The 14534-nt window shown below is 39.9% G+C and overlaps 4 protein-coding genes across 4 annotated transcripts; 2 read left to right on the plus strand and 2 right to left on the minus strand.

Annotated features, from left to right (window-relative positions):
- Positions 1 to 869: 869 nt before the first annotated feature.
- Positions 870 to 1596, minus strand: LOC124643557 (chorion class B protein M2807-like). Its single transcript, XM_047182569.1, has 2 exons — positions 1546 to 1596; positions 870 to 1442 (listed from the first exon to the last, which is right to left on the minus strand). The coding sequence occupies exons 1-2, from the start codon at positions 1594 to 1596 to the stop codon at positions 870 to 872; spliced, it is 624 nt and encodes a 207-aa protein (XP_047038525.1).
- A 2224-nt stretch (positions 1597 to 3820) lies between these two features.
- Positions 3821 to 4764, minus strand: LOC124643212 (chorion class CA protein ERA.2-like). The gene is made up of 2 exons (XM_047182091.1): positions 4720 to 4764; positions 3821 to 4375 (listed from the first exon to the last, which is right to left on the minus strand). The coding sequence occupies exons 1-2, from the start codon at positions 4762 to 4764 to the stop codon at positions 3821 to 3823; spliced, it is 600 nt and encodes a 199-aa protein (XP_047038047.1).
- Positions 4765 to 6058: 1294 nt separating this feature from the next.
- LOC124643213 (chorion class B protein PC10-like) lies at positions 6059 to 7025 on the plus strand. The gene is made up of 2 exons (XM_047182092.1): positions 6059 to 6109; positions 6483 to 7025. Exons 1-2 carry the CDS (start codon positions 6059 to 6061, stop codon positions 7020 to 7022), a joined length of 591 nt encoding a protein of 196 aa, XP_047038048.1. The 3' UTR covers positions 7023 to 7025.
- A 5307-nt stretch (positions 7026 to 12332) lies between these two features.
- Positions 12333 to 13209, plus strand: LOC124643558 (chorion class B protein PC10-like). Its single transcript, XM_047182570.1, has 2 exons — positions 12333 to 12380; positions 12649 to 13209. The coding sequence occupies exons 1-2, from the start codon at positions 12333 to 12335 to the stop codon at positions 13207 to 13209; spliced, it is 609 nt and encodes a 202-aa protein (XP_047038526.1).
- Positions 13210 to 14534: the final 1325 nt, after the last annotated feature.

Raw genomic sequence — 14534 nt, forward strand, 5'->3', positions numbered from 1 at the left:
ATAGTCTGTAATCACCAACCCGCATTGAGCACGCGTGGTGATTAATGCTCAATCCTTCTCCGTGTGAGAGGAGGCCGCAGCCCAGCAGTGGGATGATAAAAAGGCTGTAACAGTAACTAGTTGATCAAGTTTAATAAGTTTTTACATCTTTGATCATCATCTGCCGAGCCTTTTCTCAACTTTGTTGGGGTCGGCTTCCAGTCTAACAAGATGCAGCTGAGTACCAGTATTTTATAAGAAGCGACTGTCTATATGACCTCCCCGACCCAGTTACCCGGGCAACCAAATCCTAGGTAATATATTTAAAATAGATACAAAACCATGACTAATAGGAATAAGTTTTCAACTAAAAGACTATTTAATGAACTATTAGAACTATTCAAGGACAACTTTGGTAAATGTTAAAAATCACTTTTTTATACAATTTCATGGCAGAGTTTCAAGGAACAAAATCCTTTGCTAGATCAGTGTTTAGTAGTTAAAACAGATGAAAAGAATTAATATATCCAAGGAAGTATACAAAGGCCACTCCTTATTTTTTCATTCATAGCTTATCATGAATATATTCAATTATAAATAATTTTGGAGCATTGAACCTCATAGAGCAAGACTTTGCTATCTTCTCATGACAATGTTTACTTCCGGATTAGCCTTAAGTCTGTCCTGGTGTCCGAATTTAAGAAAAAGGCAAATGGAAACATCCACTAAGTCAGTGTTTCTATGGAAAGCATCGGTGATAATTATACTTGAGGTTCAAAATCAGGTGACACACACTCCAAGGGAAAAAACAAAGACAGAAATACAGAATTTTCATATATTAAAACACAAATGAAAAATCAACATTTAACATTGTATAACAACTACTTAATCTAGTAAACTCCGTTGAAACCACAACCAGGGCCAGCAAGACCGTTGTATCCCAGACCGGGGCCGGCTGGACCGAGACCAGGGGCACCCAGACCGGATCCAGCCAGACCAGGACCAGCCAGACCAGGTCCATAACCGATTCTGCCGGGAGCTAAACCAGCGGCAGGAGCCACGGGGGCGTAAGGTCCAGCAGGAGCAACCTCGCTGACGATAGCCACGGAGCCACTGCCGCAGCCGTAGTTGATGCCGCCCGCGCCGGCAGTGGGCAGAGCGCCGTCCACAGCCACAGCGCCCAAGAACGGCAGCTCTCCGTTGACAGTGAGCGCGCCTTCGATAGCGTTCTCCGAGACGACGGTGATGCCGGTGGGCGCGATGGGGGAGTAGCTGGTGACTGCGAAGCCGCCGCCGCTGGACGGCACGAAGGAGTTGGCAGCTAGGCCGTAGCTGCCGGGGTAGCCGCTCAGCCCTGCTGGGTTGGAGCCGCACGGGAGCCTGTTGCCGGCTAGGGCGAGCTCGTCAGCTAAGGTAGTGCCGGCGATGTTGTTACCAACACCGATGCACTGACCAGAAATGGTCTGGAAGAAAATAATAAAGGGTTAGCACGTGATTATAGAACAGACAATATTCAACTACTGAAAAAATCAAACAAACGTTACAAAAGAATATAAAAATACTCACCTGAGCCATTAAAGCTGAAGCGCAAATAACAAAGAAAGCTTTAGCGGCCATATTGTTTCGTACTGATGATACAGAACTGAATGATTTGAAACTAAATGCTCCAACATTTTATACTAATACATTACATTATTTCTTCGCAATCGATGTTAAGGAAACTTCTGTATTACGTGACTCTGATAGTAATTAGTGGAAAAGAATTGAATAACCTGCTTATAACATTGTTGATAACAGCCAGAATTTTATGTTGCACTTGAAATATAATCACGTATTTTCAGACATTGTACTAAAATGTCATAAGGATTATGTCATTTATGAACCTCAAATGGCTCTATCAGATGATGTAGGGAACACTCATATTTGCTTTCTTCTACTTATCGAGCTGCAGGTTTAATCACCTTATAAGCCCTAGTGTCAGAGTATTCTCAAATCCGCCTGACGGCCTCTGACGTAGGGTTGTGCGCATTCGGGGACGTCTGCTTTAGGTGCCCACTCAGACAAAAGAGTAAATCACATTTCGTCAATTTTGTCTTTAGGGCCATGAATATAATGCTGATCAAGTGGCCGCAAGAATGACTTCACGCTAGCAACCCTCTTCAATCCTAACATAGCTGGCAAGACTTTAAATATTTTTTTGGTATATTTTAATCTCTCTGACGTATGTACAATCCCATGATCTACAAGGTGTTGATTTGCATTTGTGCCATACTTCAGGAGGAGGATATAAAATACGTAAATAATCGATTGGAGTTACAGTGGACGGGAAATAGCTAATATGCACTACTTTTTTTGTCATTTTAATGTCGTAGTATTTCAGAAGTAACCCAATTTTATGAATGATCGTTGCTTTGTGTTTGCATTTGTTTGAAGGCGCAGCACGGTTTTAAGGCCAGTAACACACGCGCCAAGTTTAAAATACGGCTGGATGACATTGAACGAATTCCGAAAAAAAAAATTTAAAAAAATTACGTACCAATTTTTTTGTTCATTTGGGTCGAGAATCCGTAGCATAATTATTACGTCCTTGAATATGGCACGGATGCAAATCAACAGCTTGTATACCTTACAACCCAATATAGATTATTTGATTGAAGATTGAAGGTGTTCAAATGTCCAATCACATATGTAGACAAAACGTGATTGTGGCAAGAAAGGGCGGTCCATTATATCAGCGGTTTTTTAAATATGTGCGGGGGTTTTTTGGCGAGGCTATATTTTTAGAAGATTGTCCGTTCTCACATCTCTGCTCGTCATTTTGTTCTTCATGGTTGAGACCTATTTTTTTATGTCATACTACCTACATTGCGATATAATATCAGTTGCCAAATACCTATATTCACCATACACGCCAGTCATAAACACCATGCATCCTTTGACATCCCTTTAGGGGATGCCTTGTAAGTAAATAGGTGGATATATTTCTATCAGCTGTATACCTATTTGCCACAGCAAGCTAGGTTTAGTCGTTCCATGTAATATACTACTCAGCTGCATCTGGTTACTCTGGAGGCCGACCCTAACATAGTTGGTAAAAGGCTAGGCAGTTAGTTGATGGTATAGCTAGGTGTTTATATTCGGATCAAAACACTGCTACTTGTCGTTTTGCCGCAATCAAAATGCTCTTTAGTAAACTCCTTGTATGCTGGCGTATACTATATTTTATCTGAATTAGCGGTCGTTTAACCAACTGAATACGTGAAACAGCTATCGCTGAAATTGGCCCTTCGCCGTTTAACCCACTTATCATCATAATGTTCATACACATGTTGAACAATGAACAGTCTTGAAGACTCAACGGATTATGTACTATGTGGATCAAGCATTTTTGTAAAAACAAGCATCAGCATTTTTATTCTTATTTGAGAATAAGTTTACAATTTGCTTGCAATTTATTGTTCTTGATTTGTTCGTTGTTATGTTTCTAGCAATTTTATTAATAGTGCTAATCTACATACTCAGTCAAGAACCTATGTATGACAGTCGTTTACTTCAATAGGCTGGGTTCATTAGGAAATCTTTGTCTTGGACTACGCCCCGTACCTGGGTACCATCGACACAACCCATATTTCGGTATTGTACATACCTATCCATCATAAAAGGTCTAAGGATTGGAAAAGATTGGAATTGCTACTAAGGGTCCAAATAATCAGGGTAAAACAGGCAAGTAAATCAGGGAAAACATCAAATTTAGCAAATTTCAACATAATTTATTAATCAATAAATAATTGTTATTAAGTTACATTATAAATTAAATACTTCGGCAATCGAATCCTTAAACCTAATACCCATAGGGTTTATTAGCAACATTGCCATGCGTTGACATTTTTACGTTGGCACTAGGAGCACTTACTCCACGGGGTGCACAACTGCCACTAATAGTGACAGTTCCGCCACAAGCCACATTGCCATTGAAAGCCACTTTGCCAGTCATTGGCACGTTGCCTTTCACATTTGTCATGCCTTTAACTGGCAACTCGCCATTCACAGCTACATCGCCGTTTCCAGCACCACCATAAGTTGTAGCTGGCGTGCCAGTGTTAGCATTGTACTGGTTTGGCGTGCCAGCATTAACAATACGTTTATTTGGCACGCTAGCCCCATAAACTTGATTTGTTTTGCCAGCATTTGTGTACGCTTGATTGTTGGGCTTTATTTGACCGTATGTGCCAATTTGTTGATTTGGTCCTATTTGCGCCATGCCAGGTCCGCCAATAGACCCTAATTCTGGAGATATTCGGCCCATTTGTTGTCCAGGGCCACCTAGACCTGGGTTGGGTCCGTATTGTATTCCATTGTTTACTGGAGATCCGTTGACACGTTGAGCGAATGCAAACTGGAACAAGATACATACAAATTTTAAAATCGCCCTTGTTTCAGTTTTCAGGAAAGACTTTAAGGCGATAGTTATTTGTTTTTAAATAGGTTAAAAAAAACTCGATCAAAAAGGGAACTAATATAAAAGCGAGGATATTGATACTGGCGACTATTGTCTCTCAATGGACACTCCAGGAAACGACAAGAAGGGCCCCGGCGTCGGCGAGACGGCGGGATGACATAGACGCCTATCATTGAGACTTCTCGGTTTGTACAAGACAAGTCGTGGAGGTATATGCCAAACAGTGGACAAAGTATATGAAAATGAATACGTATTGAACTCTTATTATGCAAGATACTAACCTGGACAAAGCAACTGACTAGACAAAAGATGAGAAAAGAAGACATGACTTCAATTGTTTGAGAGAATAATCTCGAATGATAGATGTGCGCTCAAAAAATCCTTTTATAACGCGTACATTTTGAAATAAACTTACACATTATCTTGATAATGATCAAAATTAATTAATGCTTTTCTTAGAAAGATCGATAAAGACTTGTAAAGATAAAAATTTACATACGTCGTTATCGAGACGACATCTATCTAACTTTAAAGATATTATGACATCTAGGTTTTCTTAGTCTATGTCTATCCGTAGGCCCACATTTTGGTGAAGTCCTTTCTTTGTAGTAGCACGCTGAGCAGTGTGCATGGGGCTTGATTCTTGGTTTGGATCTAAATCGCTTTGAGAGTTCAGAAACTTTCATAAAGCAGCCCGGAATCTAGATAAAAATGGTGTTGCCCCCGTGCTTGGTAGAGTCTTATCTTCAACATTTGCCCAATAGCAGTCATTGTTAAAATACTCCGCCAGAATCCGTTAGGCGGATTTGAAAAACCTCAGACAATAGGTACTATTAGGTGATCACACCTACGGCTCATTTGATAAGAAGAAGGTCCTTCTGTACTGAAACCGTGGCATTACTACAACTATTTAGGTCTTTTAGATTTTATGCTCAGACTGCTTTAACAACCTTCAATCATACGCATCCTCCTCCGAGCCTTTTTCCCAATTATGTTGGGGTCGGCTTCCAGTCTAACCGGATTCAGCTGAGTACCAGTGCTTTACAAGAAGCGACTGCCTATCTGACCTCCTCAACCCAGTTACCCGGACAACCCGATACCCCTTGGTTAGACTGGTGTCAGACTTACTGGCTTCTGACTACCCGTAACGACTGCCAAGGATGTTCAATGACAGCCGGGACCTACAGTTTAACGTGCCATCCGAAACACAGTCAATGGTGTCTAAGATATACTTAGAAAGTACATACAAACTTAGAAAAGTTGCATTGGTACATGCCCGACCTGGGATCGAACCCGCGCCCTCATACTTGAGAGGTTGGTCCTTTACCCACTAGGCCACCACGACATTCTAGGCCACCACGACATTACCCTTCAATCAATCTATATACCTTCAAATAACCTTCAATCATACGCCTCAGCAATATTAGAAAATATATCTAGAGTAACATTATCTACCGCACGCACTATCAAAAATATTTGTAATTGATATTACGCGTTGATTATAATTATTACAACTCCTATCACTAAACATTATTGTAATTATTTAGTATAAATAGTCAAATTGTTAACTGGAAAACCATTCCCAAGTTTGTTTTGAAGAAACGAACATACAAATCCAAAATGGCCGTCAAGTCTATCCTTGTTCTTTGCGCTTCAGCGTGTTTTGTTAAGGTAAGTTAAACAGCACAAAACGTAGCTATGGAATTTCCTTTCAATTAATTACTATAGAGAAATACCCTACTTATAGACTTTTAACTATCATGGACTCGTGGCCAATCATAACCAAAGAAGAGCGAGATAGAGCTATGTTTTTTTATGACTTAGTTTGATTCAGTAATAACATCTCTTTCAATAATATAATGTACTACCGAAAACTTTTAACCAAGTCTGAAAAATACTACAGTGAAAATTGCATCAACATTGGTTCAGCCAAACGTGAGATAATCGCGCACAAACATACATAATATACACAGGTTAAATTGAGAACCTCCAGTCAAAATCATTAACAACGAACCTATCACTAAATTCCTTTATAAATTTTCAGCTGACATCATCCCAGTGCATTGGAGCCGTGAACACCATAGCTGGAAACAACTTAGTAGCTGAAGAATTACTATCTGGCAACCTATTAACTGGAAACCTAGCTTATGGAGGACTCAGAGCTCCTTATGGACAAGGAATAGGCTATGGCTACGCTGGAAACACTATTTCCCCAACCAGTGGAGGAGGCTTTGCAGTCACTAGCTACTCCCCAATCGTTCCTAGTGGAATCACTGTTATTTCTAACAACGCTATCGAAGGTGCTTTAGCTGTCAATGGAATGATGCCTTTCTTAGGAGCTATTGCGTTAGAAGGTGCCTTACCCACTGCTGGAGCCGGTGGTATTAACTACGGCTGTGGAAGTGGCTCCGTGGCTATTGTTAGTGAAGGCGTGGCTCCTAATGCTTACGGTCCCGTGGCTACTGCTGGTCCTGCGTACCCAGCTGCGGGCTATGGGCTGGGTAGTGTAGGTTATGGCCCAGCCCTGGGCAATGGACTCGGTTTTGGAACAAATGGTCTCGGTTTGGGCTGCGGAGCTTTCTAATTAGTGCGCTAAGTTGTTGTTTATGTAAATAAATAAATGTTGTTTTGTTGTAAATTTATTTTTGGATTTTTATTTTATACAGCTAACCAAAAATATAGAAAATAAAGAAATAGAGAAAATGATAAAGCTTTTACAGAACCAAATATATAAAATACCTGTTACACCAGAGAGGTGTAAAGGCATGGTCTAAAAAAATGAGTAGGTATATATTTTTAATTGACAATATATTATGTAGGTACATAAATCGCCTACAAAGGTGCTCAGTAGTAATAAATATAGGTACATAGTTGTATACATGTAATGTATAGGTACTTACGGCCACGTTCAACGACAACATAAAAATCTAAATAACCGTGATACCACAAAAACTTTTAAACGTCTGTTGAACACTTGTCTAAAAAAAATGTTGAAATACGGTCGGTAGGTTTTTGTGCTGTTTACTTCTAAACTTGAATGTGAAAATTCATGGTAAGAAAGCTTTCATTTATGCTATCGCTGAAGTTCAACTTTCTAACGTCTATCTGCTTAGGTTGAATATGGGTCTTAGTAAATTATTGATATTTGTTGAAAAATAAAATATCCCGAGCAAAGCTGGGGAGTGCAGCTAGTATGTAATAGATATTCTATGGTAAAATGTGAATTAACAATTTTTTGATGCAAAAAAGTACTTACATTTCAATATAAGAGAGCGAGAACTGATAAATTTGATCTGTTGCTGGGGAGTTTGTTGCGCCACTTCTTCTTCCCAGCAAAACACATAGGAAGTGGTGTAGAGTGGGCGTTTTGGGAGCTGTCTTTTGTTGTGAAATAGTGCTGTTGCAACCAAGTTTGAATAAACGATATTTTATTTAATACCTATATCTACTAAATATGTAGATATATTAAATAAAATATCGTTTTTATTTATTAAAAGCAGTATGAAAACTGCCCGTTGCCATATTTGCTCAACAGATGGCGTTGCTCCGCATTGTGCGAAACTTACATCGCGGTATGGTTACGTTACAAGAGTTCAATAAGGTAAACTTATAGTAAATGTATTTTATTCCTTATCGCCGAACGTCCCTGTTCCGACTTGTAAGCTGGATTAAATTTTTGAAATAATCCCATGGACTCTATGGGATTATTACTTACAAGCTCTATTGACTAAAATCCTACTGTACCTACATATTTTATGACTACCCCATCAGACCTGACATCATCATCATCATCATCTCCCAAGCCTGTTACCAACTATGTTGGGGTCGGCTTCCAGTCTAACTGGATGCAGCTGAGTACCAGTGTTTTACACGGAGCGACTACCTATCTGACCTCCTCAACCCAGTCACCCCGGCAATCCAGTACCCCTTGGTTAGACTGGCTGTCAACGATGACCGACCCATGACTACGAAAACCTGCCAAAGATGTTCAATGACAGCCGGGACCAACAGTTTAACGTGCCCTTCAAACACAGTTATTGGTGTCCAAGATATACCTCTACCTACTTAGAACGTACATACAAACTTAGATAAGTTGTATTGGTAGGTACTTGCCTGACCTGGAATCGATCCACTAGGCCACCACGACTTTATGCATTTCGTTTGAGACATATTAAATATTCTTATATGATTATTAATACCAGCACAACCTTAAAACTGCACGTTGCCACATTTGCTCAACAGATGGCGTTGCTCCGCATTGTGCGAAACTTACATCGCGGTATGGTTACGTTACAAGAGTTCAATAAGGTAAACTTATAGTAAATGTATTTTATGCAGTACTTACATCAAACCCCCCCTAATACTATTTTATGAGGTTAGAGTTTGCTGAATTTTTGAAATAATCCCATTTACTCTATGGGATTATTATTATTACTTGTAAGCTCTAATTGACGAAAATCATATGTCGTAATGATTCAGTACCTTATTCAGTCATGTCAAATAGCGTGCAGGAAGGCGTGTAGCGTCTGGCTGACAAAAATCCATACTGACATCATCATCATCTCCCGAGCCTTTTCCCAACTATCGCCAGTAATTTACAAGCTACTGAAAATGATGTTAAATGCCAGCCGGGACCTACAGTTTAACGTGCTCTCTGAAAAACAGTCTTTGGTATTCAAAATATACCTACTTAGAAAGTACATACAAACTTAGAAAAGTTGCATTGGTACTTGCCTGACGTGGAATCGAACCCACGCATTCACACATAGGCACTTGAGAGGTTGGTTCTTTACCCACTAGGCCACCACGATTTGTTTGCGACCGCGACGTATTCATTACTTATTTAATAATAAAAACCAGCATAACCTCAAAACTGCACGTTGCCACATTTGCTCAACAGATGGCGTTGCTCCGTGTTGTGCGAAATCTACATCGCGGTATGGTTACGTTACAAGAGTTCAATAAGGCAAACTTATAGTAAGATGTATTTATTGCACATTAGAACATCAAAACCCCCCTAGCACTATTTTATGAGGTTAGAGTTTGCTGAATTTTTGAAGTAATCCCATGAACTTTATGGGATTATTATTATTACTTATACATAATAGAGCTTTCTATTGACTAAAATCATACGTCGTAAATGATTCAGCAGCTAATTTAGTCAAGACAAATAGTATTCAGGAAGGCGTGTCGCTTCTAGCTGACTAAATTCATGTCTATACGTTATGACTACGATATCAGACCAGAAAATGAAGGCAAAGTTTATTCAAAGCCACTCCCAATATTGTATCCGTTGATTTGCTTACAAGAGATTATCTGTAGCAGTAACTGTAGATCCTTAGATTAGTGTGTCAAGCAAAGAAACTTTTTGGCTTTTTGATATTAAGCATAAGTAGATAAGGATAAATATAGTTTAACTTATCTAAAATATATAAAAATAAGTCGGGTTTCGGTTTCCTTCCTGACCCTATAACGCCAGAACGCATGAACCGATTTCCACGGTTTTGCATTCGTTGGAAAGGTCTCGGGCTCCATCATCCTCCGAGCCTTTTCCCAAACTATGTTGGGGTCGGCTTCCAGTCTAACCGGATTCAGCTGAGTACCAGTGCTTTACAAGAAGCGACTGCCTATCTGACCTCCTCAACCCAGTTACCCGGGCAACCCGATACCCCTTGGTTAGACTGGTGTCAGACTTACTGGCTTCTGACTACCCGTAACGACTGCCAAGGATGTTCAATGACAGCCGGGACCTACAGTTTAACGTGCCATCCGAAACACAGTCATTGGAAAGGTCTCGGGCTCCGTGAGGTTATATATGTTACCGTAAGATTACAAACATCGTTAGATTACAATCTATCTCGAGAGATTGTAAACTGTCGAATTATTGTGAACCGTAACATCTGATTGCAATTTAACGCATTATTTTTCGCTATATTATAATCTGTCGATGAGAAATTGTCAAATTGTCAACTGTCCGAAAGCTCTCTCTGATTGGTCAGTCTTTTTGTAAGATCGACCAATCACGACCAGCCGTTCTGTTCCCATGGAGTTCCCGTAGAGTTAGGAATGAAATAGAGGTGTCAGTTAAATAAAATAAATGCTCTTCAAAAATTCTTCAAGTATTAAATTTATATAAAAATAACTCTTATAAAAATACAGTTAGGTATTTTGTCTTCAAATACAAACTAATATTTAAAAATAAAATAAAAGGGGTGCTAATTAAACAGGCTTCTTTTTAATATCATTATTCGCCCCCAAAAATGTATGTTGCCTTCTAAATTACTAAGTCAGCCACAATTAATAAAGCGTCGAGCATCTAAATAATACTATCTTAGCCACGAGTTATCTTCCACTCTAAATACAACTCAGCATGATGGTTATTTTTTTGCATCTAAATTTGTAGCATGCATTCTAACAGTAAACTTCTTAAATACTATTAAATGACATCATAAAAATATTTATTTACCTTCTAATTTTTTAACTCGTACCTACTGAGTTTTTTGTTTAAAATATAACACATCCCATATTAATTGACCCAGCATGGAAGTAAGCATGCAACATGCAGCAAGCATAACTTCTGTCACGGCTCCGGCGCTGCGGGGCTTCGGCGGTCCCATGCGAGCTTATCGTCGCAGATGGTTTTCACGCTCACCGCCGCGGCTGAGGCTGGCCGGCTCGGCCGGCCAGCAAGCCGAAGCTCCACGTCACGGCTCCGGCGCTGCGGGGCTTCGGCGGTCCCATGCGAGCTTATCGTCGCAGATGGTTTTCACGCTCACCACCGCAGCTTCGGCTTGCTGGCCGGCCGAGCCGGCCAGCCTCAGCCGCGGCGGCGAGCGCTGAAACTACCTGCGCCTCAGCTCGCAGGCCGCCTCGCCCCTCCGCGCCTACGCGGTCTTGAATTGCACTCTAGGGGTAGGGCAGACAAGACTACGTGGAGTCGGTTTTGCAGCGATTCGTTTTCGTCACTAACTTCAATTTTTAATACAATTTTTAATTGTGTGTAATTTGAGTCTTAAAAATTAAGTACAATTTTTGATTTTATAAAAAATTAAACCGTCACTTATTTTTGCACGTCAAAGAGCTGTGACACCGGGAGTTGCAAAGAACATTGTCTTTTTTGACGTTCTACCAATCAGCGCGCAAGATGCATTCCGTTCTACGCCAGTTGACAATTTGACCGCTCTACATCGCTCTCGATCTTACAAAAAGACTGACCAATCAGGGAGAGCTTTCGGACAGTTGACAATTTGACAATTTCTCATCGATAGATTATAATATAGCGAAAAATAATGCGTTAAATTGCAATCAGGTGTTACGGTTTACAATAATTCGACAGTTTACAATCTCTCGAGATAGATTGTAATCTAACGATGTTTGTAATCTTACGGTGACATATATATAGCAAAGAAAATTTCAAATATATTTAAAAAAATATCTTTTAATCACCAAACAAAATGTTACATAAAACGAAGCCATCTGGTGGCGAAACGGAATTCGCTGGGTTTGCTAGTATACTTATGCAATTTCAAAAGAAAAACATAAACCGTCTTACCACAAAAACTTTTTAACGTCAGTTTAAGACTTGTCTAAAAAAATGTCAAATTATGACGTTGACATATGGTTCATTTTGGAGCCACATTTTTTTTAGACAAGTGTAAAACAGTGGTTAAAGTTTTTGTAGTAAGGCCAAAACTCTTTGTTTATCTTATCAACAAGAAAATGTTACCTCAAAAACTGTAATAAAAATTAAAAGTAATAATTACACACATTTACTAACACATAATTTGTAATATTAAGTACGTAATAACTTACTATAAAAAGTTCGAAAAAGTAAATTAAAATATCATTCATCCATTTGTTGTTCAGGACACAACAAGAAAAAAACAAAAGAAAAATGGCCTGCAAGCTTTACCTCTTGGTCGCTTCAGCGCTTTTTGTAAAAGTGAGTACATACAAACATTGTTATATTAATTTGACTAGAATCTTTTCTATATAAATCTTCACTACTATTCATATATCTTCTTCTACAATTCTATATTTTTCGGCTAGCTATATCGCATCAATAGAATCTATCAAGCCATTTCCAGGTTGTATATCTCCATATTAATTTTTTCCTACCTAAATCAATTCATCTCTTTGATTATTGTCAACCCTTATATCTAAGTAGTTTAGCATTAGAATGATTACTAATAAGCAATTTCCTCTTCCAGACCATTTCAGGTCAGTGCATCGGTGTTGGTAACAACATCGCCGGCACTACCTTAGCTGACGAGCTCGCCCTAGCCGGCAACAGGCTCCCGTGCGGCTCCACCCCAGCAGGGCTGAGCGGCTACCCCGGCAGCTACGGCCTGGCTGCCAACTCCTTCGTGCCGTCCAGCGGCGGCGGCTTCGCAGTCACCAGCTACTCCCCCATCGCGCCCACCGGCATCACCGTCGTCTCGGAGAACGCTATCGAAGGCGCGCTCACTGTCAACGGAGAGCTGCCGTTCTTGGGCGCTGTGGCTGTGGACGGCGCTCTGCCCACTGCCGGCGCGGGCGGCATCAACTACGGCTGCGGCAGTGGCTCCGTGGCTATCGTCAGCGAAGTCGCTCCTGCTGGACCTTGCGCCCCCGTGGCTCCTGCCGCTGGTTTAGCTCCCGGCAGAATCGGTTATGGACCTGGTCTGGCTGGACCCGGTCTGGCTGCCCCTGGTCTCGGTCTCGCTGGTCCCGGTTTGGGAGTCAACAGCCTTGCTGGCCCCAGCTGTGGCTGTCAAAGCAGAATCTATTAAGTTAATAATATTGTAAAGTTGTTAATTTTTTCGTTGGAATGTTAATTATATCGAAATTATTTAATGAAATGTTTTTGTTTCATTTTCTTCATAGTCAACCTAAATAAGAATTGTTTTGAAAAAAAATATAGAAATTCGAAATATTGGTATATTCCAAAGTTTAAGAGCCCTTCTGACTTCTGGTAACAATATTTCCATAGCTTAAAATATCCCACGATACGCTCACCAACACGCATGCCGAGTGTGGTGTCTATGGGCAAAACCCTACAACGCGCCTTGAGCCAGCAGTTCAATAGTTTACTTTTTTACGAAAATAGATGCTAACACAACTGCTATTTAATGAACATAACATTACACACTTTTCATATTAATATAGGTTTTCATATTTCTCGGGGGAACTTCTCTCCATCCGCGGACAAAATAATTATGGCCTATGTTAGCTTTCCAGTGAAAGTTTTCAAATCAGTTCAGTTGTAGATTATTTATTATTAATTATGCCATTTACAGCTTCTTTGCGGTATAATTATTATTGCGACTAACTCGAATCACATTACGCGTTGTAGGCAAATGATGATGAATAGAAGAATCAACAGAGGCCTTATGACAATCTTAACTATTTATTATCTTTTGTCTGATCGTGTAATTAGCAGGTAATATTCTCGCAAACGGAAATTGAGCTAAATGCTGTGGAACAATCTTTTTCAATGAAACTTTCAGTTCTATTAGTGATAAACGTGCTTACTAGATGGCGCTGTAGGTACGAATTCGAAACTTATCTGGGTAAATAAAATGCATGATGGATATTTATCCATTTTATTTACCCAGATAAATATGAGTTTTTGGTCTACCCTATCAATATTTTTTGGTGTTTTGACTATTCGATTTTGAAGCAAAACATTTTAAGCAGCGATTCTAGTGTTAATACCACATAATATCTCTTTTTTATTCAGTTACGTCAGTTCCTCATGTTCTTTTATGATGGTGCTTTATCTCTACGCCGAAATGCACTCAACTAGAAAGAAAGATTCAACCCTTGTGGCGTAGACATAAGACTGACAGAGTTTCCACACTAGCAATTTTTTCGCGCGTAGAATAAGCCTAGCGTAGCATACGCGCGATAAAATACATGGCAATAAAAGTACAGAGTGTTCACGCAGTAAGTAACATCTCTTGAAAGAAACTGCTGATGCTACGATCCTGAATTCTTGGCAGGATATTTGGCTTGATGCTAATAAACTAGAGGGAGAGCTTTCAACTTGTAAAAATAAGTAGTAAGTGTTAGTGCAGGAATCTTAAACTGATCAACAGAGTATCCCCGGAATACA

Source organism: Helicoverpa zea, chromosome 27 (assembly GCF_022581195.2).
Source record: "Helicoverpa zea isolate HzStark_Cry1AcR chromosome 27, ilHelZeax1.1, whole genome shotgun sequence".
Classification (NCBI taxonomy): Eukaryota; Metazoa; Arthropoda; class Insecta; order Lepidoptera; family Noctuidae; genus Helicoverpa; species Helicoverpa zea.

Bases quoted from the DNA above. Each gene is read 5' to 3' on its own strand.
- LOC124643557 (XM_047182569.1), bottom strand. From the start codon at position 1,596: ATGGCCGCTAAAGCTTTCTTTGTTATTTGCGCTTCAGCTTTAATGGCT. The intron at 1,443-1,545 runs GTGAGTATTTTT...ATTTTCTTCCAG, and splicing joins CTTCAGCTTTAATGGCTCAG to ACCATTTCTGGTCAGTGCAT.
- LOC124643212 (XM_047182091.1), bottom strand. From the start codon at position 4,764: ATGTCTTCTTTTCTCATCTTTTGTCTAGTCAGTTGCTTTGTCCAG. The intron at 4,376-4,719 runs GTTAGTATCTTG...ATCTTGTTCCAG, and splicing joins TAGTCAGTTGCTTTGTCCAG to TTTGCATTCGCTCAACGTGT.
- LOC124643213 (XM_047182092.1), top strand. From the start codon at position 6,059: ATGGCCGTCAAGTCTATCCTTGTTCTTTGCGCTTCAGCGTGTTTTGTT. The intron at 6,110-6,482 runs GTAAGTTAAACA...ATAAATTTTCAG, and splicing joins CTTCAGCGTGTTTTGTTAAG to CTGACATCATCCCAGTGCAT.
- LOC124643558 (XM_047182570.1), top strand. From the start codon at position 12,333: ATGGCCTGCAAGCTTTACCTCTTGGTCGCTTCAGCGCTTTTTGTAAAA. The intron at 12,381-12,648 runs GTGAGTACATAC...TTCCTCTTCCAG, and splicing joins CTTCAGCGCTTTTTGTAAAA to ACCATTTCAGGTCAGTGCAT.